General features: G+C 45.2%; 1 protein-coding gene and 1 long non-coding RNA gene across 4 annotated transcripts in view; one reads left to right on the forward strand and one right to left on the reverse strand.

Moving 5' to 3' along the window:
- The window catches only part of LOC135898363 (brain-specific serine protease 4-like), a 34,688-nt gene extending 13,245 nt beyond the window's left edge, over positions 1-21,443 (forward strand). For 2 of the 3 annotated variants that reach the window (XM_070537579.1, XM_070537580.1), the window contains 5 exons: positions 14,036-14,130; positions 14,776-14,864; positions 15,383-15,663; positions 18,716-18,891; positions 19,943-21,443. In XM_070537579.1, the coding sequence (XP_070393680.1) occupies positions 14,036-14,130; positions 14,776-14,864; positions 15,383-15,663; positions 18,716-18,891; positions 19,943-20,101 (800 nt within the window). In that variant the 3' untranslated portion in view covers positions 20,102-21,443. Of the gene's footprint in view, positions 1-10,479; positions 11,557-14,035; positions 14,131-14,775; positions 14,865-15,382; positions 15,664-18,715; positions 18,892-19,942 lie in introns of those variants that run through there. The other variant, XM_065427246.2, reaches the window with a different exon arrangement.
- A 538-nt stretch (positions 21,444-21,981) lies between these two features.
- On the reverse strand, positions 21,982-25,844 carry LOC135898352 (uncharacterized). The gene is made up of 3 exons (XR_010563313.2): positions 25,605-25,844; positions 22,273-22,366; positions 21,982-22,120 (listed from the first exon to the last, which is right to left on the reverse strand). It is a non-coding gene; the product is annotated as an uncharacterized lncRNA (long non-coding RNA).
- Between the last annotated feature and the right edge of the window lie 813 nt (positions 25,845-26,657).

A 26,657-nucleotide genomic window follows, 5' to 3' on the forward strand; every position in this document is an offset into this window, starting at 1 on the left:
AGCCCCCCTTCCCCCCCCCCCTTTTTTATTTACTAATTCATTGACAATTCAATATAGGAAGCAGTTGGCTAGATGTTTTATTCCGAAATGAGTAGAAGCTAAGGCTGGATATTTGTTTACAGATTTTGCAAGAATAATTGGAACCTTTCAGTGAAATAATTCATTCATTGGTAACAATAACGGATTTATGTACTTGGGCTAAAATTAAGAACAAAATTTTTGTGTCATTTTGTTGGACTGTTGGACCTATTTCGACAGAGACGGCTTTTGTATATCAGCTTCGGGGGAAAAAAAAGCAAGCCGTGCTATTTGAAGGGGCACTTGCCTCATTATCACGTCTTTGGCACATTACTTGAGGTCGGGCACGTAAGAGCCCAGCATTCATTCCTTTTCTTTAACATTGCTTGAGGGAAAATATATCAGGCGCATCAAGCTTCCTCTGCCGAAATAGGTACAACAGTCCAACAAAATGACACAAAAATTTTGTTTGGTTCGCTTTCTTGGCCTGTTCTATAACCACCGCTTTCGCAATCATAGTATACGTATGACGCCTCAATTCCTCGAACGTGCACAAAAATGTTATTTATAACACATTTTAATGTGATTAATTCAAGAAGTACGCGAAATTTATTGGCATAGGGTCTGTTTAGAATGACAACCTCTGTGCATCACGAAAATTGGATGGCGATACCCTCGCAACGTGGTATCAGTCATGCATGTGTCGGTGCCGTCAAGAGTTTCATACAAGTTCTAGAGGGAATGGTGGCGCTACACTCCAGGGGCTGCTGCGAAGCAGAGGGTTTCAGCAAGCGTGGTAATGGTGGGCAGTACATGGATTTGCATGAACTTCGTGCTTAATGCATTGACAGGCTTCGTGACATTGCGAAGGGATAATTTTTAACGAAGTACTAAGTTACAAATGATTAAATAATCAGTAATAAACTTGTTCGACGGCAGAATTCGAACACGTAATTTTTTTCTTCTTTTTCTTTTGCGCTGGGTTTGCCGCGCGGCATAACGTCATAATAGAGCTAAACATGAGCATGCAGACCCGTTTAATAGAGATACTGCAACAATGACTCATAAAATGTGTTGTCCATAGCCCATATTTCAGTCTTCAGCTTGATCGTTGTTCAATCGTACACTTTTGAGGACACTTTTGTGAATTGTCTTTATCCCAGGGCACGTCCAAGGTAGATGGCAGGCATCCACTGCAGACGCAGGGTAGGATCCTTTGGGACACTAGACAATGTTTTCTTTCGGTTGACCCCAAGCACAAGTGACAGTAATTCTAGCACAAGAGCCCGATATTGAACATAACCTTAGGGGTGGGCAGCACAACCCGAAAGAAGGGCAAAAGGAAGAACACGATGTGAACGCAGATTGACGACTGATTTATTTTGTCAAGCAAGTGGTTAAACACACAGATAATGGGATCCTGTGATCACGTGACGCATACAAGTGGTGAAAGGGTGTGCGCCTTTCTTGCTATTCAAAAACTTATTTTTTTTTTGTAACGCAGAGAGATAGAAGTCGGGCTGACACATGCGCCTGGGTTGATATGCATAAAGTAAGCTTCTGCAATGTCGCTGTTCATTTGGTTTTCATTTTTACACAATATTTCAGTATTTTCAAGCGAAGGTTTGCATGTGCACTTTCTACAGTGCGCGGCCAGATTCGCGCCTGTTGAATTCCTGATAGCAGCTCGGTGCTCCCTAAAACGGATGTTAAAGCAGCGTCGCGTCTGCGCAAAGTATATTGTTTGCCGCGCGAAAGTGAGGCGACGTACACAACTCCCACTGAGCATTCCACGAGCTGCCCCACGTGCTTGATAACGCAACTGGCTTTGAATGCCTGCTTAGGTATGTTAACACGATTGCAAATCCGCACTTAGAAAGTCATGCCACCACCTCGCGAATCTTAGCTTTTAGCAACAGCTAAATCGTCTAGATAAATCCGGTTTTCCAAAATCCATCGTTGTATCACTATGTGAAGTGCTAGTGAAGAAAAAAAAACTGGGATCACCCCAGGAACATACCGAAACGGGAAAAAAGTACGCAGCCATTCCTTATGTACATCAGATGGGGCATGGGTTAAGAAAGGCAGCCATGAAATATGGGGTTCAAGATGTCTTTTCAGCTAAGAACTCGTTAAAGAAGATTTACAATTGTTTTAATAGACCTAACCAGGCGTCCAATGCCATTTGCCGTATCGAGCAGACAGGGCAGCTCGCGGTAGGCTCAGTGGGAGTTGTTGTACCCGGTATCCTACTTTCGTGTCGTAAAAAGTACTTTGGGCAACGGGACGCTGCTTTAACATCCGCCTTAGGGAGCACCAAGCTGCTATCAGGAATTCAACAGGCTCAAATCTGGCTGCGTATTGCAGAAATTGTCCGTACAAACCTTTGTTTAAAAATTAAAAAAAATACTGAAACATTGCAAAAACGCGCAATGTGAGAATCGATGTAAGCGAAGCTTTCTGTGCTGGTTGCTTTGATTGGCGATAATTAGGGGTGATGTTGACGGCGGAAACTTAATTTCTTCAACGTTTAGTCTAACACGAGAGTGGTGAGTTACTGTTAAACGTTACCTAGCGTGCACCACTGCTGTTTGTCTGCGTAGTACACAGAACACACAGGGAAAGGTGTTTGCTTCAGGAGTTGTTGTGCGCCATATTTCATAACCTCTGAGAGGGTTGAGCATTGTCATTGCCTCACATGATACATCGCATCCCGGCAGAAGTACTAAATTTGAATTCGACTATGGGGCTTTACGTGCCAAAACGACAATCTGATTATGAGGCACGCCGTAGTGCCGGACTCCGCATTGATTTTGGCACCATGATGTTTAACGTGTCCCAAAATCTAAGTTTCCATGCGTCTTCTATTTCACCCCTGTCGAAATGCGGCTGCCGCAGTCGAAATCCAATCCGCGACCTCTAGCAATACCATAGCCGCAAAGCTGCCGCGATGGGCACAGAAGTTTTGATTTGACGGTTTACCACTTCCGTTGTTTTCCTGGACCTTGCAGTGCGCTTTAATTAATGCGGTTCTGCTTCTGCATGCCCTTCGTAAGTTGTCCGTTTGAAATATTTTCTGCATGGTGTTTATTTTTCAGAAATGGAAGAAACGTACTGTACCGTACCTTGAACCTAAGTTTATCCAGTTTCCCCGCAACCGTTGTCGTGTTATAGCAGTAGCGTTGTTTTGCCTTCTCGCGTCACCTGCCCCCTCTCTCTCGTATGGGAACTGCCTCCTCTCCTCCCTCCTGTCCTATTTACGTCCCCTCTGGACTCGCGCGTTAGGAGAAAATGAAGCGCTGCAGTTTCTGCAATGCTTTTGATGCGGGTCACGGATAATTACAGCGGTCAAGAGGCTAAAGTGGGGACGCTCAGGGAGCGCCAGAGGGCATTGTGCACTTTCCACATGGTGAGCACATTCGACACAAGCTTCTCGCGTTGCCTTTCCTCTCTGACTCGCTCCTGTCATGTATGCACACGCTTTGAACCACCCCACGATGCGGTCTGCCAGACAGCAGCAGCCCCAGCAGTGAGAAAGTCGAAGGAAAGGGCAAAGAAAGCTTCGCTTTAAAAATTGAGTCGTTCCACCCTGTCAAGGTGGTTGACCAGCGAAGCTGCTATGGTGGTATAAATTATGTTAGTATAGAGTTTTTTTTTATGTAACTATACATATGGTTACGTATATGTCATTTAGGCGAAATACAAATACAGAGAAATAAACAATCATTTGTTGTACTGTCTCTTTTCTCTTTGTTTTATCTTTATCTTGTCACGCGAGTGATGATGGCCTTGTGGTCGCTGTGATACAGTGTCAATGGCTCTGTGTCGACGCCGGTTAGGTTCTTGGCTAGCGTCAAATCTGTACGCAACCGTTGACGCGTCATCGTGGGCACGTTGGGGTCACTGCAGCTCTGTATACCGAGCACAAAGGACAGCAGCCACTTGCCATCGGGCTGTGACACGTCGACGTTGAAATCGCCCACCATGATGACAGGTGTGTCCTCGGCGGAAGAGAGCCACCAGAATGTGCCCATCACAGTTGATTACAACGAATGTGCCAAATAAAACAACGGATGAAGGAAGGCGACATGGGACAACCGCGTAGGCGCACTAACAACTGAGTGTTCTATTTCTTGACACAGGAATAAATAGCTGCTGCCAAGAACCAAAACAACAAGAAAAAAGACAAAACAGTGCCGTCATCTGCATCACACAACGAAAACACGATACACAACAGCTTCTAAGCGCCGCTCTCAAGATACTCCAGTTCCTTTGTCGATAGAGAGACTCAGGCTTACTGATACAAGCATCACCACGCTTCTTGATCTCAAGCGCTTCCAGTACCTCCCTTGTCATTTGATCATCAGCTCCCTGTATAACCAACTCGCCCACCAGCACGTGCTCAGGGCCTCCATAGTGCTCTCAATGCCGCGCTTGGAACTCGCCCACCAGCACGTGCTCAGGGCCTCCATAGTGCTCTCAATGCCCCGCTTGGAAGAGCCCGGTTGGATGTAGACGACTGCAACTTTGGTGCCGTGTGCAGTCTTGACGGCACACGCGGAGACGCAGTAGAGCCGTTTACACGCAGGTGGTCCTTAAATCGAACCTCGACGCGAGCGACGATATGCATTGATGAGGGCGCGGTCCAAAGGAGTGTGCGAAATAGAACACGCTTGTTTGCAATTTGCGATTGAGCGTACTTCCTAGCTGAATGAAACTTGGAAGGACTATAGAGTTTTATTCTAACGGACAAACATGGGGCTGTCCATTTCCGTCCTGTAGAAGAGCATGTATGGACAGCAGACGGGAATTCCACAATATTTGTAACTTCACTGTGAACTAGGCAAAAATGCAGAGTAAATGAAACTCGGCATAATGTTAGAGTCGTCTTATAGCGGCCAGTTGTCATTTAGCTTGTTTGGGGATAGTTTCGATAAAACAAAAGTTACAGCCATTTTCTGCAACAATACGCCCTCCGTAGATGCCCATGTATTGGCAGCAGACGGGAATTCTGTAACGTTTACAACTTCATTGCAAACTAATTATGACAAAAATAAATGAAACCCGGCGTAATGATAGAGCTGTCTTAGCGGCCAAGTTCAGTATGTTTTTTTTCCAAGTTATACCTAGATTAGATTGAGAGCTACAGAGCATTCGCTAGAAAGTTGGCCTTGGCGCAAAGTGTTTTCCGTTCGCAAACACGTATTTTTCGGAGGGTTGCCACAGACAGCTTCGCTGTAAGATGAAAAACAAATCAACCGCGAGATTGTAGAAGTTTACTTTATGTAGATCAACCCAGGCGCATGCGTCAGCCTAGTGTCTATCTCTCTGCATGATAAAAGAACCAAGTTGTTGAATGGAAAGATATGCTGATACCCTTTCGTCACTTGCACGCGTCGCACGATCACGTGATCCCATTCTCTGTATATTTAATCACTTGTTTGAAAAACAAACCAGTTGTCAGTTTACGCGCGTATCGTCCTCTTCATTTTGTCCTTAGTGCAGCTTGTGCTGTCCCCTTCCCCCCCCCCCTCCACCCAGAAAAGAAAGAGTTATGTTCAGTTACCAACTCGCCCAGCTTGCTGTGTTAACTCGACATTGAAACCATTACGCCATGGACGCATGGACAAGCGCAACCGCTGCAATTAGCAGTGATTATGCGTGTTTGCAGAGTCTTGTTATCTTTTGCATTTAAAAAAGTTGGCATTGGTCTTTGAAGTTTAGGCCAATGAAGAGAGATAAAGCGTAATAAAGGAAGCCACGAAACGTCTGACTCCGAAAGCACGAAGATCCGAAAAATCCATGTACTACCCATCATTCCTGTTATTGTGGCTGAATCCCATGGCGGCTTAACGATCGTAGAGGCAGAGTTTCCTCTAGTAATTGTAGGAAACTCTATGGGTGCAGTAGTCGAAGCCACAGTGTGATTGGCTTGTCGAAAGCTTCGGACCACGGGATAATAGGAGAGTGAAGTCTATAAGAAGGAAGGGCGCTGCGCATTCAAACTTACTATCGCGTGTGGAATGCAGAGAAGCACAGAGTGAGAAAGCCAAAATTGGTTTATGTGACATGCGTCAAGCTTTCAGCGACGCACTGTCATTGCGTGGCTTGCACACCCCTGGACAATGCTGACCAGTGTATGCGTCAGCATTTTGAAAACAAACCTCACACCAAGATGTCATATTCTATTTGGCGTGCATTTTGAAATGTACGCTTTAAATATAATTGGCCATTTTATGCACGCTCGAGAAATTCCGGCATGATACTGTGGTGAAAGAGTCGGCGGCTTTCTATAAAGAAAAAAAAGCGTGATATAGAATTTTAAGCATCTGCTTCAAAACACGTCTGTTTGTAGAAAAAACGACTTATTTGTGACTGTTGCGAGAAAGGATGAGAAAAATTTAGCTAGAAGCCGCACCCACTGACACCTAACGGGCAGCTGAGCAGTGCAAGGAAAAGAAGAAAGAAAAAGGGGGAAAATAAGCTACGTGGAGAATAAAAGTAAATAGGAACTATTCGGTACATTTACCGTTGTTTCGTCTCAACCCCACCAAGGGTGTTAATTAAACGTTAGACACGTGTCAAACCATCGCACCTCATAACCAGACGTTAGCATGGCGTGGTCAACGACTAAAAGCTCTCCGCCCCTCCTCCGATTGCCTGGTAACCAGAGAAAAGGAAGGAGGATAAGGAACCCCGTCAACGAATGGGCAAGCACAGTTAATTAGACGTGTCAAATCACCACCTATCCCTCGGCACTTATCCAATCGTCTAGGCAGCGCTCAAACCGGCTGCAGCAGAATTCCACGAAAGGCCCTCAGCCCGATCTTCACCTTGCAGGCTGTGCGAAGAATGGGGTGGGCCAAGACGAATCAACCAGGTGTCGCCGGATGATTTCCCTTTGCCGTAAACTCCAGGCCAGTGTCTTTGAGGTGAAGTTACAGCGGGTTATGGCTAACATGGGCTGGTATCGCAACGGAGTCGACGATAGTGATTTGCTGCTGGGCAGTCTTCAGATTCCCTAGTCGACTGGCCTAGGGAAGACGAGGGGATTAAAAGCAGATACTTTTGGAGAGTAGGACAGAAGGTCCTGATGTGAACTTGCTCCTGCATGGAGTGGGCTTCCGCACTGGAGCCGTGTAACTAAGCTAAATAAACCATGTTTCCTTCATTTTCTAGAACTTGACGGCAGAGTCGATGGGCTTCGCGGATTCCATTCCCTGAACGCCACCCTAGCCGCAACACCGCACTTTGAATTATAGCAATAGCAATTTACTTGGGTTATTTCGCTTCCATGTAAGGTACAACGTGAGTGCATGCCAGCTATAGGGTTGAGGCTAGGACATGGTGCCGCTCTGCCGACAAGCCATTACGATTACAGTGATATTGCTGACATTTGCAGGATCCCCGCTATTGTTCACCGACCAGTATTGAGGAGTTTTTGAACTGCACACTTAACTTGCCTTCGCCTCCTCCAACCTCTTAGGTTGGAGGAGGTGTAGATCCTGGCTAATCTGAGTGTCATGCGTAAAGTGCGGAACTAATGTAATTACGGCTTCTATAACCCTTGTGCCGCAGTGGCACATACCAATTCTGGAGGATTGAAGAAGAATGGGTACATAAACACCGGCACAGGACCCATTTAATATCATGCGTTACGCCACTAAAATGTTTGTGTGCCTTAGGAATACCCATATGCCGCCACTGTTACGTACATATTTATTACAGTGGTTTATTCGATTCCGCAAAACAGAGGTGTATTCGCAACTTGCACGGCCTATAGGGGTGATGCGGCTGTACATTCAACATAGCGGTCGTGAAGCCGTCGCGACGCTGCCGGAACGTGCACGTTTGGAGGAGAGAGGCATTCTTTCAACTGCAGGTTTCCTCCGATTTATGTTATTACGTAGGCAAAAAAGCCATCAAAATATTGTCATATCTTAAATACATGAATGCACTCATATTAAGCAAATAAATGCATAAAATTGTAAATACTGCAAACGCAGCAACTAGTCGCGTTTATAACACGAAATCATTGAATGGGATTTATCACAAAGCATGAAATTATCACACATATGGGTTAGTAAAGCGAGAAAATTCTCAGAGACGCGTTTTAGCGCATTTCTTCCTGGACTTCACCTCGTGGCATAGCGTTTAGTTCACCTCAATGTCGGTCAAGGGCTGCCAAATTGGGCATGTTTTCAATCAGTGTGTAGAAATACGAAAGCAAGATAAAAAGGTCCAAGTGGAGTTTGCGCTTTTGTGAGCAAAAAAAGTAGTGAACGAATGAAACGAAGTAGGGAACCATGCTCTTATATTTCGTTCTCTAGACCAGGAGACAGTGGGAAACTCAAAACAAGAAACCGGCGAGTAGTGAACATAACCCGTGCACGGTAAAAATCATTGTATTTTAAGAAACTTTGCTTGTCCTTTTGATTCTGCGTTTTCGTTCTTTGAGGAATGCGAGGAATGCGAGGAAAAACGAAGATAATGGGCGGGCACGACAAACTACCGGGAACAATCCAGGGGGGACTGCAGCAAACGCGGGAGATGTCAAGGTCATGGATTACAGGAAAGGTATTTTCTAGGTACTTGAGATTCGGAATGAGGCGAGGGGCGCCTTGAACGTGAATACCTCGTGTTGCATTTGAGGCATACAGCGCATAGCCGCCATGTGCGCTGTTCTTTCTGGCTCACTGAAAAAAAAAAACGAAAGAATTACTTGCACGACGCAGGGATATAAGTTTGGTACCCCAATACAGCAGTCCGATGCTCTTACCATTAGACTACAATAGCACTTATTTTCTTCTTTGTTACGATGCAATATAATATTGTAGAAAAAGCAAAGGAAAACAGAAATTGAAGGGGTCTCCAAAAAGACACTCTGAAGAGTAAGGCTAGCAAATGCGAGCGTCCAATCAAAACAGCCAGACCGGCTGTTATTCTTGAGTTGCATACAGAGTGCGAACTTAAGCAGCAGATTCCCCAAAAAACGACCAAGTGCGTCGTGGTGATTCAGCATTCCTGCCACCAATTCTGCTGCGCCAAAGGCTATGTAGGCTGAGTAATATGAACATGCATCATGGGATAGGCCACAGGCACTTTTGAAAGGACGGAAGTGAATTATGCATAGTGTGACATATGAATCTTATTTTAGTGTTTTTTGGAGCACGTCATAGAACAAGGCGTCCTTAGAATTTACAAAACAGAGATCAATCGTTCCCACACGCAGTTACAAACAACAGTTTCGTGAGCATGGCACGAAATAGCCTTTCTTCTCAACCCAGATTCGATAGGAATTATTGCCTAATGTAAATTTAAAAAGAAGTTTCCTTTCAGTGATCATTCACCGGACACGCTTAAGTACACTTACATCTTGGAATTTGCATTTCAAGTCATGTGCACGATAAACGGCAACAGGATACAACATGTCTACAAGTACAGTAGAAATTTCGTTGTGGTGGACCGTGAAAATGCAAGCCATAATAAAGTGAGACCTAATAAAGCAAATACTTTCGAGAAATTTCTTTAAGAAGCTTTCCATCGTGTGTTTGCTACTTTTGTCTGGAGCTCATGTATACGGAGGCAACGCAGCGTGAGGACTTTCTTCCTCTTGAGAGAGGAGGCATCGACTTGGTACACTTCTTGTTTAGGCAACTTCACCATCTGCCGCCTATTCGTTTTTCTTTATATTGATAGCCAATTTCTAAAAGGAATATTACAATTTCGTTTATGCAGCTACCTTCCTGAAATAGTCTTTTCGTCATCTGTCAGAGTTGCACAACGGCTTCTTGAGGTCACAATAGCACGAGTACTTCTACCGTGCCAACGCCAAGCAGCTGGGATACATAGCGCAAAAAATGACATAGGGACACGCAGGAACACACGACGAGCGCTTCTTGTCCCTGTGTCATTTTTTGCGCTATGTATCCCAGTCTGTATGTATCCCACCAACACGCCCAAACTTCTTCCCTGCCAAGCAGCTCTTTGAGATGATCGCCACGTGTTGATTGTGATGGTATTTCTCATACTATGGGCTGCTCAAGTCTCTTCACGTCATTTCTGGATAATGCGTGTCGAACGTGGCGGCACCATAACCAAGCAAACGTATAAGTTCTGCAAAGACTGTACACCTTTACGCCTTGTAACTGCTTATGAGCACATGTATGTTTGAGCTTGATGGTATATACCACGTTATCGTTCAGTGAACTGTCAAAAGCGGCTACTCCTGCTGGGATCGATAAAGGTACGGCCAAGGTATGCCTCTCTCCACGCCGTGCGATAAGCTAAATTTAGTTTCGATTCCGTCACGCGTGGCGCGACAAGGGCGCCATTTGTGCACGCGACACAGGCAGGAGATAGCAATGGCGTCCCTCCACCACACAACAATATTGAAGCTAGGTGCGTGGGTAGTATGGTTGCAGAGGTATAAGTGATACTACTATAACGTGCTTTAATGCATCAGTTTCAGCAACTTTTCATCGGCTTTAGCTCCCGTTTTTATTAATGACATATCGCGTCAAAAATTCAATGAGCGCAGCAACGTACGGTAATGGCCAGCGCCGTAAAATGGCTGACTGTGTGGAAATAATTTGAAAGGAACAGGTGCTGCTGCAGTTTCTATACATATAAGGAAAAAACTGGCCTCCATTCCCGCCGGACCTCCTAATCCAGCGTTGAGGACAGTCGGCATCTGTCAGTTAATCTTGCGGGGCGTATATTGATGCATTGTTTCAGGAAAAGCCGCCCACCTCTGCGGAACATTTTCTTTCCTATTCGTACAAATCCGGATTACCACGCCACCGGCGTCATCGAAAGCGGGCGTGTTTTGCTTTCACTTTACAAGTTGCGGAAAGGAGACTAGAGAGAAGACCCCGCCTTGACCTTCCCTAACACTGGAAGCAACTTTCACCAACCCTGACGTGGGGCCCCGCTCACCGGTCTGGTCCATTCTTATCTCCTCGCCTTCAACTCGACGAGTTAGCTTGTTCGGAGTAAGGCATGATTGACCTCCCCACAAGAAGTGCGTTCCCTTCCCAGAAGCGATAGGTTGGCGAGAGTAGCGAAACGTTCGAGCGAAATCGGGGTCACTGGGACGTAGCCCCCGCGCGGACCCTTTCCTAATGTTCTCCTCCTCACTCACTCTCCCTCCACTACCCCTCTCCCATTCCTCCTTCTCACGATCTTCCATCCGACGGCGCGCACGTCCGATGACAAGCGGCCGTAACTAAACGGGGCCCCGGTTTCCCTCGTCGGCGTCACGTTTTTGTCCAAGGTCCGCAGCGCACCCTATTCGTCACACTACCACTCGCCTGGCCAGCCGCGGTGCGGAGAGACGTCAGTCGCATCACTATCGTTGTCTCTGTTGAGGCGCGTGGTGGCCAGGAAGTCGACGTCGGAAGTCAGTGGACCGCGAAGGCGTGTGACGATATCAGAGTACACACATGGCCAGCCCGGTGCACCGTAGCTTGCTGGTGATATTGGCGGCGTGGAGCGCTTTCCTTTCGTGCCCGCTTGCGTCGTACGCTGCTGTTCTTGGTAGGTACCCTTTCTGTTCCGCATGTTGCGACATCCGCTTGGCACAGGAACTTGCCTAGCCAATGCATGGGCGTTCGATAGGAGTAAATATAAAAGGTCTAAGAGTGGTAAACTATTTGTTCTTTCAATGACGCTTTGTGTTCATTTGGCTTTTTCTCATATTGCTTCATTATAATTGTCTACTCTTATGCGTCACTCGTAAAAAGAACTTTGATATTCATACCTTGTTCACGGTTTATCATGAGTAGTTTATGCATCTGAAGTTTTATTACTCGCATTTTTATGGAACTTTTTCGGTTGCTAAATTTTTCGCCCTTGTGCTGGTGTGGAGCCTCGCTCTTAGCAATCGAGACGCATTTCTGCGTTCAGTATCTGCCGTATCATTACCGGTGGGGTAAAGGCTGTGCCCCTCATTTCAGCTGTTCTTCTATTGTATGTAAACAACTGGAACCAGCGCTACTTCTTTCCTGGCGCTGACTTCTGCTTCCTGGGTCCCTTCCACTTCCTTTTTCTTATTTGTTCATCCGCCCTTGCTCAGCGCAATCAGCAATTCTGCTGTCTAGCAGCAGCAACAAGCTGCTTCCGACTTCCTTATTCACCTGACTTGTGTCTGCTTCGCTTCCCACTGATGCGCTGCCGCATTGCGATCACTGGGCTGGAAAGTGCTCTGAAAACAAGAACAAAAAAACGAATAGTATCCTTCACGGCTCATAGATCACACCGTCTGACATTTTTTTTTTTCCGCACACTGGGATGTTCAATGTTCGTGCATACTGAAATTAAGCACCTTTTCGGTACAAATAAGGCTTTAGTAATTTTTTCCTTCACTTTCTCTTGCACGCACATTAACGCCTGGTCGCCGAAGTGCAGGTGTACCATAAAGAGAAAAGCAAAAAACAAAAGAAAGTCATGCAGATCCCACGCGCTATGGGAATCGGTGTAAGCGAAGCTTTCCGTGCTGAATGCTTTGATTGACGATAATTAGCGGCGATGTTGACGAGTAAAGCTTAATTTCTCTAAAGTTTAGGTTAGCACGAGAGTGGTGAGTTCATGTTAAGCGTTACCCTGCGGGCATCACTGCTGTTTGTCTGCACAGCACGCAGTACACACAGGGAGAGGTGTTTGCTTGAGGCGTTGTTGTGCGCCATATTTTATGACCTCTGAGAGGGTTGAGCGCTGTCATTGCCTCACATGGGACATCGCATCGTGGCAGAAGTATTAACCTTGAATTGGATTATGGGGCTGTACGCGCCAAAACCACAGTCGGATTATGAGGCACGCCGTAGTGGCAGACTGCGGATTAATTTTGACATCGTGCTGTTTTTTAACGTGCTCCAGAATCTCAGTGCACGTGCGTTTTCTATTTCTCCCCCGTCGAAATACGGCTGCCGCGGTTGGGATCAAAACTGCGACCTCTAGCAATTTTAGGTTGGCTTCCCTGAAAGGCGCTTTTCTACCCAAAACTTTTTTTGCAGGTTACACCTGTTTCTGTACACGCAGTTCTCGCAGGGACATAAAAGTTAGCGCGAAGGCTTTGTGCGAATTATGAAGAAAAGTTCCTGACGTCTTAATTTCCCCTCAATTGCTCACCTTATCGAGGGATAATTTATTGTGCCCATTTCGCACCCTTTATAACCAACTAACCTCCGCAGAATGGAGGGTTGGGTGGTGGTAAAGGCGAGGATACTGGATGAAAACAATGCTTCGTTCTACTATTCTGTAAAAAAATAGGTTTGCTCGGGAAACAGCTTTGCTAGTCTTGCTTACTCATACTCTTCTCGCCTGCCGCTCTGTGCCGGGTGGCGACAGCCACGTCGTCTGCTACGATGCGCGTCATCTTCAACCTCACGGTGACCTGGAGTGGTATTTCACTATATACAGATGTTCGTGGAAGAAATATCTGCACCAAAGTGTTCCCAGAAGATATACTGCGTGACGTATTGTGATTCGAGTTATCTGCCTTGAAACTTCGAGAAGTAGCAAGCAGTCATATTGGAGTAGTCACAGTAGAGCAGGCAACGCGTATGACGGCTGCTGACCACGCATGCATAGGCAGCCGGCTGAAGAGAGATTGAAAATGGGGGAGCGTGACATGAAACTAGTTTCAAAGTTGTCTTGTTGGTACGACCATGTCAAAGAATGTCGCCACCATGCATGGAGAGGGAATGGAGGTGCGCATTGAAGCGCCCTAAACATGACTGCCTCCCCCACCGTGCTGGTATTGACTAGGCAGTTAAGGTGGGGACAGCATAACTATGCTCTCCCTTCATTTCAGTCTAGTGGAACAAAATCTGGAAGAATTCCCGGCTTGTCAGCTTATTTTTCTTAGAACTGAGAAGGGAGTGCATTCCGAAGGAGAAGAATGCAAGGCAATGAACTACGCAGGTGGCTGAGATGGGAACGTTTGCTTTTCATGAGGCTCGTCGGGGGTTGTCTCCTGCAGTCAATTCACATTGTTGCCTCTCTTTCCTTTTCACAGCTCAACAAGCAAGCTACCAGTGTGGCAGGCAGATGATACGTGATGGGAGAATCGTGGGTGGACACGATGCTTACGACGGCGAATTTCCTTGGGTGGTACGTGTACAAATCTAGCGCCCTCGTGTTGCTTTTCTTTGTGCCGCCGTTTAGCGTTAGTTGAAAAGCTACAAATCCGGTTTTTCAAGTCCAGAAAGCAACTCGCGGGGCAAAAGAAAAACAGGAAGGTTTAGAAATGCAGCTTTGCATAGCCACAACTGCACCCTCTGCTAGGTTCTTTGGTGCGACCAGCCGATAGCGCCGCCTCATAACAGGTGGAATGTCAGTGTATTGCTGCTAACACCACTTCCTGGTTTCCACTAATATATGACAATATCTGCCCGAGAACATCTCCTTTATTTTAGTATTCATATTTAGGATTCATCGCACAAAATGCATTTATTGCATCTTGTGCGATGAATTCCGACCTCTATGAAAATAACAGCGATGTGCTGCCCGCCAGCAAAAGTTATCAACAAGTATAAAATTTACAAAACTCTTCGCACGTAAAAGCTGTTAATTGGTCGCAAGCTGATTTCACTTGTTGCTTCCGAATGGTTCAGGCGTATGAACGGCGTAGTGAATACGGGTCTTGGGCGCGGATTCACAGAGCGAGTTCGTGTGTTATACTTTAGAATACCTTTGCAAACGCCTGTTTGCATGTAGCAGTACAAATAACGCCTTTCTTAATTTCTTCCCTCACAGGCGTCTCTGCGTCTTTACGGTCAGCATTTTTGCGGCGGCGCTATTCTTAACAAGCGCTGGATTATCACGGCTGCGCACTGTCTTCGCAGGTAAATACTGTTTTTGCTATATGCACACACTTTTTTTGCACGCGCGCTGGTTTATTTAGGCTATATCCTAATGTTATTATTTGCTGTTTGGGGGTATGTAGATATGGGTATTTAGTGTTTCACTTTAGCCATAACATCTGTCAACCACAACATTATTACAAGCCCTTGGTCTCTACTTTTTTATTTTCTGTATTTGTTTCTATCTGTGGTCGTCAGAACATTACCGCTCTCTTAATCATTCGTAGACAAAGATGCTTAATGCCTGGAGGAGCTAATAAAGCTATCATTTTATGCTGAGAGAAAATTTGTGGCCCAGATTACATCTTCGTAAACATACAAAAATGAAATGCCGCTGCAAGCTTGAGTAAATCAATTTCGACAGAAATCACTCCAATCACATAATATTCCTCATCAGTCATCGTCACTTATGTGTGGCTTTTATTGCATGCTCGAATGGTCCTGCGACATTTTCTCTGACTTTGTTCTGACAATTCTCTTTCTTTAATCTGGTTCTTTAGCAAACCACCGCGGCTCTTCAGCGTTCGGCTGGGAGAGTACAGCATAGGAAAGACGGAGGAAGATCATGAACCGCAGGATATCCGCCTGGTCCGCTACATCATCCACCCACGTTATTCGCAGCCCAGGCGATACAACAACGACGTCGCCCTATTAGAGCTCGCCCAGGATATAAAGTTCAACCGCTATGTCATTCCCATCTGTCTTCCGGAAGGGCCGCTACAGCTGAAAGGAAGATCTGCTACTGTCGCCGGCTGGGGCAACATCAAGGATATCGACAAAGGTGCGTTTTAGAATGCTTTACTCATCAACGGACATTAAATAAAAACGCCAAATCAGCTTAAACTAATAAATCATTCTTTCGGAACTCAATTTTCGCAGATTTGAAGGATGCATTTCGATTATTAGAAAAGGAAAGCCAGAATTTTATTTTTTTAATTTCGCGCCGGAGCGCCAGCGTGGGTAGGTCAAGGTGACGTGACGGATTCCAAAGCATATTTTTGTAAATGGGTCATTGGGGTGTTGAGTAAAGGCTCTTGAAAATTTCCGACCGTTGGCCGTCCCGTAGAACACAATGCAGCACTTCTTTACCCATTAAATTCTCAAAGCGTGAGCAAACGGCGACAAAATTGATTACGTCACAGAGAAATTTAAGCCAGCATCATGCCCCGTCTTTTGTTTTCGCGTCTCATCCGGCTTGCCAAGCCTGTTTTTACTGTAAGAGTGGCTTTGAATTTAGTGTTGTAAAATAGTAATTTACCAGTGCAGCTCAACTTATTCTTCTTTTTAGTGTGTCTTTTAATGCTTGCGGCTGAGACGACGTGATGCTATTTGTTTACGAGGCTCTCTTACTCACTTGCATATCTTTAGAATTACTGCTGGGTAAAAGCTCGCGTTTTGCCTTCTAGGAGTGTTAAAACTGGAAAATGCGTCATTTGCAATATATTACATGTTTGTTCTATTGCTCCGGTTATTTAAAGAATTTCACTAAATGGCAGTGTGGTGGTGCCGCTCGCGTCGTTATAGTTTAGCGTATTGTAACCTTAAGGAATCTAGGAGAAATGCGAGCAATCTTGGCAAGTTAGTTGATATAAGTGTTCACGCTACACACAGCTGTGCAGGACCAAGTATGCATTAAGCGTATTCAAGATAGTGCAGTTCGAAACTTTGGTCCAGAAGCCAAAATCTAGGTTTTTTTTTTCTTCAAGTACAAGATGAATGTATTCGTCTGTCTGAACCGATAACTCTTATCTTTTGTGAGAGCTAAGAAGGCTTGCTGCTTCTACAGACCAGACGCAGAGGTAGTTACGGTGGGTGAGGTTCCCGGAGGGATGCTTGGAGTATACAGATACTGAAATATATTAAAACGCAGTAGGAGGAGCAGGAAATAAAGAGAGGAGGCAGGGTTGTTAACCAAAAATTCGTCGGGTTGGCTGCCGTACTCTGGGGGACAGGAAAGAAGGAATACAACGATAAGATAGAAAGAGGGAGAGAAAAGCCGCGTTGAACTCGCACACGCACGCCGAGGGCCTGAGCGGGTCAAAGACGTTCACATAAAGCATTCGCCCTCAAGAAAGACAAAAGAATGGAAGCCATGCATTCAGTTCTTCAATTTGACTCCAAAACTACAGGGCTGGTAGGTAAATGTGACGTCACAAGTTTCAAGATATATTCTCATGGTTGGGCCATTGTACGTATATAGTAAATGTTTCCACAACTTGCTACGGTTTTGCTCATTTACAATGCAGTGTAAGTTAAGCTTAACCTGTAAAGAATAAACAAAGCCCGAGAAGATGCCGTTAAAATCCATGTCGTCACGTTTTGGCTGGTGCAGGAACTACCAGGTGGCTTCGCCATCCGTCTTTCGTTTCGTTTTTGCGTCTTTTCTGGCGTTCGCTCGTGGTATAACTGGCTCTCACAGTACTGTAAAGGCCTAACTGACTATTAAAGCGCAAATTTTCTCTTTAGAGTCACTATAAAGCTAAGGAGACGGGCGACCGCTTGTCCTGTTGTAAACCCCAGTAGTGTTGTTCTCTTAATAAAAAAAAAAACACTTCAACCTGTAGTACCCGCCGATTAATACCAATGACATTTTCAACTTTCTCTGAACCGTTCAAGACTATTTTCTTCAATCGCTTTCATGCATTTGGCTATTGTACACTTCTGAGTATCATTCACCTGCGTTTGCCACAGGCCTTCCTTGCTGCATGAACAACTGTGGTTGCAAGAAATTATTGTTGAATACTTACGCACCCTCGAATTGTATTGCAATGAGTGCGTGATGCGACCAATATCTTACCTAATAAATATAGATCCTTGTGTTAGAGTTCACAGTCGGCTTCAAGGTTATGCAAAAGTGCTAAAAATATGTTTTTATACGGTGCCTAATTATGACTAAGAATCAAGATATCCAGCATTTTATGTTATTTTACGCGAAGATAGTTAAAGTTATTTTTGGTTTAGAACATGAAAAAATGTTGTGCCACATTTAATTACTGAAAATTTTGATTGCGCTCATGACATCGCAGGTGTAAGCTATGTTGTTGAACGAGTCGCTTTTATTTTAAAAGACTAAACTTATCTTCCGATGCATGATTTCTTTCATTCCTGCAACATTTTAAGCACTATTGCATCCTTGTTAAAAATGCTACGTTGTTCAATGCCGCTGACCGTTTAGTGAAGCTTCGTTTAAGTTTACTCCGTGGGACATCGCCTAAGACGGGTTCCTTTAAAATTCTCTGATATTATCAATACCTATACCTGAGAAATTTTTGTCCAGATTAAAGATAAGAAACGTGCTTTCCACTAACATCTTGCTCTTTGTTAAATTCACCCCCGAAGTCATTCAGTGGAATATTCTTATACCTCGCAATAAATATAGAAAGGAACAGTCTGGACACGCACGCCAATGTTATTTCGAGATACGAGCGTGTTTAGCGGCAATAAGGTTAAGCCTTCTTTCTTATAAACTCGTACCTAAAGCACGATCTAAGGCAATCTTCTCAAGTTCAACGCACTGCTCTACAACGTTTGTCACCCGCTGCAGCAAAACAAACGCTTCGCGAAAAGCCAGACGTAGCCGAAAACGCCAAAGACAGCAGCATTGCCGTCAGTAATGGGACGTATCAGTCGAAAACATCCAGAGCAAAGCGGCATTCCTCGAACCCATTCAGTGCAGGCAAGAAGTGAGGGTAAATACGGGGGCATTAGCGTTCCTGGTACATCGTAACCGTCGCTGTTCGTCGAATGTATATTGCATGGAGCGGCCGCCCACTGTCCCCCCGTCATTTCACGCTGTTGCACTGAAACGCATCGGTTGCCCGTCTCTCCGTTAGATTCCTCGGGGGATGGCTTCGCCGGAGCGAGGAAAGACATTCTGCAGAAGGTGACCGTGCCCATCGTTGCCAACGAGGAGTGCAACGGCTGGTACGCCCAGTCGGGCAAGCTGGTGCATCTTCAAGACACGCAGCTTTGTGCGGGCTTCAAAGAAGGAAAGAAAGACGCCTGCCAGGTAAGATAACCACGGGTCTTGCCGTCTGCCTGAGCGCGATTCAAGTAACCCCGCTCGCAACCGCGGTCATTGTTGTACAGTGCTGACGTAGTCGCATGCCTTTTTCACTGAGTCACGCAGCGTGTTCTCAATGACTCGAAACCGAAAATAGGGTTGGCACTGGAGATTAGGCACGATTCGCTCGCGTCTGCTTATGTTACATATTTAGAGATAATGCTTCCAGGCTATTTGTGGAATTGAGGTGATCACCTTGTTGGGATGCGCTCGGGGATAATAGAAGCTTTCAGTGTGCCCAATGACGTCGTTCTTGAACTGTTTTCGCGGTAGTTCATTGCCACATGACGCCGGCTGACATTGTTTTTTGTTGACATTGGCATTCTTGATATTGTTTAGTAACTGAAGCCACAGGGAAATTCCGGCGAATGCTAAACCTGTTGTGGCTTCTTGAAAAATGGCTAGGCCGGAGGTTGATGGGACCATGGTACTGTCCATTTGCGTTTATACGCCAGACCTGCCTATCCACTGCAGAATTAAACGACAAAGCATAACCCAGACACATTTTAACGAACAGTGGTAGAGCGTCAAGTTATGCCACCAACGCTGGCAGTTCCCGTTTTTTGTCAGCTTTATTTTTTTTTTACTGGTTAACTAAGAAGTCGGGATGAGTTTAACCTTGGTTTGGACAGCGACAGAGAGGTTCAGGAAACCTCCGATTCTCTTGCGGTTTCAGATACCAGAAATTATTGTAGTGTAATTGTGCGATTATTGTCATGAATGGCAAAAGTACGAAATCACTCCTTGCAGGTACAAAATATGCCATCAAAACTTGTCATGTTAAGCTGTATTAATTTTGGGGGGGCACATATTAGCTTGACTTCTTGTTCTGTTCACAAAGACAACTTGATTTTTTTAGTTGAGCGAACTTCGTTGATGCACTTGGACTCATTCTTTCGAAGAAGAAGGCTTCGAGGCACAAGTGTTTTCCTAGTGCCCTTCGAACCACTTTATCTGCGCTCGAAGAACTAACCGATCACATTTTTTCCCGCTGCAGGGTGACTCTGGCGGCCCCCTGATGTTCTACGACGGCTCCAAGTACGTGCTGATTGGTGTCATCTCAGCGGGATTCGGCTGCGCACGGCCCTTGCTCCCAGGCCTCTACACGAGGGTGTCCGAATACAAGCCCTGGCTTAACAAGTACATAAATTCTTGAAGAGCGGCCCTGTGCTGTGCTAGGAAATTGCTATAAATGTAGCTGCTGCAAGGACACGAACGCATGAAGTGATATGTGTCATGGAAATATATCGATCGTGACCGAGCACCCGAACAGTCTGCCTCTGGATCTTCCACTTCGACATTTTGGAAGAAGCTTTGGTCCACCTACAACATGCATTCGCGACTCTTCTGTGTAGCCTAGTCTCGTACCTCGACCCAGTCGAGCGCTTGCTCGTGTCTGTCGTGGTTGCATTCAAGCACGTTTCCTGGCTAGATGTGTGTGTTCTGTTTCAGTCTGCTAAAACTCATTGTGCAAGATGAAAATTTAACACTGCACCAAAGAAACGACCTACGAGAAGTTTTCAAACATAAAAGGGTATAGATGTAAAAGTGTATAGATGTATGCCGCAATGGGTATATAATTATGAACGGCAGTACTGGTAGCGACCTCTTGTGAAACTGCGATTAACCATAATGACATAGGAGCGTTCTCGCATGGTCAGACTATGCAACATTTTCGGCAAAGAATATTATGTCGTTATTCCTGTGACGCCTAGCGTACGAACATTTGGATAGGTGCACTTGTCAGGCACCCCGATTTTTTTTTTTGAAATTTTACACAACCTTCAGCAGCACGTTTACGCTGGCACTTGAATGGAACACTGTGATAGCAATGCTAGGTCAGCGCGTTTAGACCCAGTGCAGCTCCGCAAGATGTCTCCACCAGCAATGCTGTTTGTTTGTGCACTTTTCGGTGCGTCGGTATACGTCTACGCTAGCATCTCACCCTGTGCTAAAACCTGTAACGTTTACGAAACCATGCTAATAACTAGTGGACGGAAACATGTTCTGCTGTTTACAACAACAAGTAACTTCGTCACCGTGCATTACGATAATGAGTAGTGATATCGTTATTTACCTATATGATTCAGGGCTGTAGAATTGCGATCAATTTCGCGCTTTGGATGGCGCATTTAGTAAAGACTGAGCATGTTTATGTTTAATTTCTGCTGTCTTTTAATTTGGCTTCTTTATCAGGCCGTAATTTCCTCCGTGAATTTTTTAAGGGAGATAACTAAGCTTAAGATTGCGCGAAGGTTTTCGAGCCTCCTCAGGAGTCAATCTAGAAGAGCGGACAGTTTTGTTATATTTTGACTGTATGCGTGCCGTTCTTGTTTTGCATGTTTAAGTGTGTTATTACGTGCATGTTTTCAATCTCTTGTACTTTACCTAGTCACCTAATCTTGTGAGCCCAGTGACCCGATCTTGTAAACCAGTGTTGCCTCTCTGTCTACCTTTATGTGGAAAACGTAATAAAATTACAAATGTCTTTGCTCTGCCGGTTCCCTTGTCTGGTTGTTTTCCGAAGTACTGCACAAGTGCAGCATCATATATTCTTCACTGCTAGCATAGAGTACTGATAAATTGATTTTTCTCTATAATTGTGTTTCTCATACTATCGGCCCTCTACAAAACTATTCCCTAACACCTCGCTTCCAATAGAAAGCAGTGATTCTTAGCACTAAAGACCTTCTTGTCAGAAAGGACTGCATTCAGATACACTTGCCAGTTCAGATTATAATTAGCAGCCTTTTTAAATTATTACTGTGGTTTTACCTGCCAAAACTAGGATATGGTTATGCGGCACGCCGTAGCTGGGGACTTAGGATTTATTTTGACCACATGGGGTTCTTTATAAAGTGCACTCAGTGCATGGTTCACGGGAGTTTTTGCATTTCACCCGTATCGAAACGCGGCCGGGATTTGAACCCGCGACCTCATGCTTACCAGCGCAACGCCATAGCCACTAAGCAACCACGGTGGTTAGTGAACTGCAGTGAACAGGCGTAATTTTTTATTACAGCGAAGCTTTCTTTGCTTCTCGCTTCGACTTTATCGCCACTGCTGCTCTCTTGCTCATCGTGTCGGGGGTTGTTGAAAACGTGTAGAACCCACATGGGAAATAGGAAGAAGGAAAGACGACGCTAGGTAGCATGCCTCAGTTGGGGTCTCTTCGCTGAAAGAGTAAAAAAAATAATTAATTATGCAGATCCCACACACTGTGAGAACCGATATAAGCAAAACTTTCTTTGTGGCTTGTGTTCATTGACAATATTTGGCGGTGATTTTGACGGTATGCGAATGTCATGACGTGGTGTTACATTTTACCTTGCGGGCACCATTTGCATTTGTCTACGAAGTACACAGAGCGTACCGCGAGACGTGTTTGCTTGAGGCTTTGTTGTGGGCCACTATCCGTCGCCTGCGAAAACGTTAGCACTGTCATTAGCTCACAAGGAACAACGAATCCTGGCATGAAGAGACACATATATTTTATTGCAGCCTTAACAGAAATAGCTGCCACATCTCGTGCCAGACGGACCAGCTCCCGCTGGCCACCGGGGCTTCTATCCCGAAGCACAGCCTGTCAGTGTTGCAGGGTTGGGAAATTGTGGCTGAAGTGTTGATCTGATGAACCACCGCTGGGCTTTAATGCGGTGTGGCGTCTGCACTCTGCAGGTCAGCTGTCAGCATAAACAAATTGACTCGATATTTATTTTTCAGGAATAACGTGAATGTGCCGTGCCATAGCTTGAATTAATATTATCAATAATATTATTACATTGTTACAGTTTGTCCGCAGCAGTTGCCATGTCTAGTATGTGTGTTTCTTTACCTGAAGAAAACAAGCAATAACTGAGGCAGGTTTTCTGACAGCGCCTTCCTCTTTTCCGGTAATCCTTCCATATATGCAAGCTGTCACGAGCGAAGAGTGGTTATTCTCCCGTATGGTTATAGCACATTATTCTCCAGTTGGCGTATAACACACTCTGTCTTTCCTCTTTCTACCATATATATCTTCCCTCTGGCCTGTTGCAGGTGAGTACAAATCTAAGCGCTGAAGCTTTTGCAGGGAGCTTGCGCGTAATTGCAGCCTTTAAGAGGGCTTTGTGTGGACGGCCAGGGAGTTACAGAGGGCATTGTTGCGACGTCCCCGGAGATCTTTGGAAATGTGTCACAGACATCGTTCGCGCGTACATTCACGTGCATTCACAGGCTTGCAACCACCTCGCGAGTCGGCTTGCAAGGTCGCAACAGCAGCAGCAGCACTGGCAAAGTCAAAGAAAATTGCAAAGTAAGCTTCGCTTTGGAACACCTCCGGTGGCTGGTTTCGAACCAATGTAGTAGCCGACGCTCTATACCCATAGGCCACCGACACTGTTTTCTTTTTCTTCCATAGTATATAACACAATTACAAAAACGTGCGATTATAAATTATATACACAGCGGAAAGAACTGCCATAGCCGTACCTACAAACATGTCATAGGCAAGTAATAAAATAAACAGTTCTCTTAAAGGAAGGCAAGCAGATACACTTCATCAACAGTGCATACCATTCCGGTGGGAATTTCTATTGACCATACAGGTATTGCAGATGTAAAATATTTTGAAAGAAATGTGCCTGCAAAGATACAATTGGTTTTGCTTTCAATCTTGGGTGTGAATTTCTCATAAACAGTGCAGCCCTATAAGTAGCAATAGAACCTCCACCAAATGACGCCAAGTAGTGACGGTAAAGAATACAGTAGCTAGCAATACTGTGAGTGACGAAATCGACTTTTATCGGGCGAACCTGCGCCCACAAAGACAGGCTACACTCAAAGCACAACGAGCGACGAGCACAGTCGGTGATCGTCGAAATCTGATCAGTGGATCAAGCGCTCCGGCTTTTATACACGAGCCATAAAACGTTCCGGAGAAATCGCTTGTGCCCGCATGTTTTCCAGAAAGTTCGGCACAATTCGCGTCGCGCATACACGCAATCATATCACCCAATTAAGGCTCGGCTTCAACAAACAGAACCATGGATAACATTCCAGAAATTATGATACATGCAGGCGCACCCCGCGCTGAGCGATAACATTTGTCACACGCTGAAACGCGGTCACCCGATAAACAAGGGCGCGTGTCCATATAGAAAGATTATTAATCGTTTTTAGATGACATGATATATCGTATGGGTTAAGGCTTAGATTGAGATTTTTTTTAAACATCTTTTCGAGCATCCTTTCCCGAACTAAAATGTCGTCCTTACAGCTAAGAAGCAATGTTATTTAGTTTCCGGCCAATGTCAAAGGCCACATTTAAGGAAAGTTACAAAAATGTATTTTCAAGCTTTGACAGGAAGCGTTTCAGTATACACTTTGTGCCTTACAAAAAATTTACAGTCAATTTAGCCTACGCTCAAGCGGATGAAGGCGAAAGCCAGCGCGCTCACGAGACATTAATTAAATTACTTGACATTCGAACTAGTTGTTCATTCCTTTCATGCGGTCTCGACTCCCAACAAAGATCGTGAGTTCGAGTGCCTTAATTAACTCTATCTTAATTAACATCACCTTACTCATTAACAAAGTTTGTAGGCTGCGAATATTCAACAAAGGTTGCGAATATTCACTAAAATTGCCTAATGTAAATACGCGAGCAATGAAAGATTTGCAGCACATAGGAATGCTTTCTTGCCAAAAAAAATTGCAAGCTGTAGCTGTGCCAAAGGTTGTGGGGAACGAGTTTCGGCATAATGCTTTAGGCTTCGCACACGTTTTATCCAGTCACGTGCAGCTTATATATAACTTATAACTTGTATGCATCCAACGGAAGTCCGAGATATTTTGTTTGACCCCCCAATGACATCCACATTTCCAAACATTCAGTACAGTTCATTCGGGCTCCATGATGTACACCCCAGTTTTAACACTAGAGTTGTTCGTACAAATGAAAGCGAGGTCGTTCTCATGTGCCAGTACTTTTACCTCTTTCCAAAAACGCGGAATCATGAATATTGCTAGAGCGAATTACGCTCAAGCACGGCGATCCTAAGTATAAGGCAAATAGCAACTGTGTCGGAGGCCTCAAAAGCAAGGTTGTCTCTTGAGGCCACCGACGATCAAAAAAATGGGTGGGTAAAAACCATACCACGCTTCGTTTGTGACACCTCACAGGGTGACGCTGACAAGCGCACTCACTCACGTGTCAAAAGAAGTCGACGTTACTCCCGGTGAAACGTCTTGTAAGCCGCGTTCACATGAATGCGACAGAAGCGTATCGTATCAATGCTTACTACACTACTAGAAATGGAAACAGTTGCGCCCAAACTGGTAAAATGTAAAGTCAACGCACGATAAGTTTCTGCTCGCCACAAACGTAAACGTCAAGCAGCCTGCTTCATACTTCTTCATTCCCGCCCACTTGCTGACCATCGTATTTGCACCGCAACGTAAAAATGAGGACAGGCAAGCGGCCGTCCAGTGCGCCAGCAATGGCGCCATCAATAGTCGAGAATATTGAGCGCCTGTACGTAGGCACGATGGGACCACCAGCATGAGCGGCTGTAGCACCAATAAATGCGCAAAGCTGTCTATTGTTATTTCTTGTAATGACTAAGTAAAGCATACGTCTGAGAAGTGCCGAAACAGATAAATAAGCCAGCAGCACATACCGAAATTGGTGAATCATGTTCAATGGCAGCCGCTTTAGTGGGCACGAGGACGAAGTGAAATAAAAATGCGGAATGCGGTTTAGTTTGGAAAGCGGATAGGGCCATCGTGTCGTCGAAGCATGACAGCAAAATCACCTCACTGTTTCCCGAGAACGCCGCTTCTAATCGAGTCGTAAATGCAAAACACCGTCCAAAGCCGCAACTTCGAAGAAGTACCACGGTCGCTCGATGCAAACCACGGAAAACCTTGTGCTTTTGGATCGAGCGGCCGTGGAAGTACACTGACAACGGGCATGATAACAGCGGGAAGCAGTAGTACCCGGAAGTGGATATTGTTTTCATCGTACTTAGAATCACAACCACTCAAATAAATCACAAAAGTGCGCTAACGTTACGCACAGTCATGACGTATGGTCACTTGTAGAAGCTAGACTTTTGCGGTCCTGTGGAAGTCGATGAAACACCGTTAACTTTGCTATTACGCTGTTCTTTTGAAGAAACTGCAGCAGACGTGGGGTAGTATGTGCATTTTAGGCTGATGTACAACTGCCATTTTGTTAAATATTCTTTTGAGAACTGTGATTGTTGCTGCACCAGTCTTCATTTTCAAGGCGTATACATAACGAATATAGATTACTTGGATATAAAATAAACATACAAATGGAATAAACATGAGCTACTCTTCATAGAACTCCGACGAACTCCCTTCCGCCTTAGAACGTGAACCGCCTGCCCGATCTGCTGTTTGTATGTGTGCCTTTGTTCACGTGTGTTAGAAATGTGGTATAGTAGTTTACATACAAACGTGATATGGGCACTGTGGAAGACGAGTGGGCAGCGCGGAGTTCCGAAAGCTGATCTCGAAGGCCATGTTTCTGTGTGCTGCGAAGATCGAAATGGACTACAGGAACCAGAAATACAGCATGACCATCATGCGTCTTACATTTTCTTTTTTTCGAGTGTGAATCTCGATGGTCTGCTGCCGCTGCTTTTTATCGCGCGATGGAAGGAAATGCGTGCACAGTTCAGTGGCAACGCTCTTGCTACGTCACT

Source organism: Dermacentor albipictus, chromosome 4 (genome assembly GCF_038994185.2).
Source record: "Dermacentor albipictus isolate Rhodes 1998 colony chromosome 4, USDA_Dalb.pri_finalv2, whole genome shotgun sequence".
NCBI lineage: Eukaryota > Metazoa > Arthropoda > Arachnida > Ixodida > Ixodidae > Dermacentor > Dermacentor albipictus.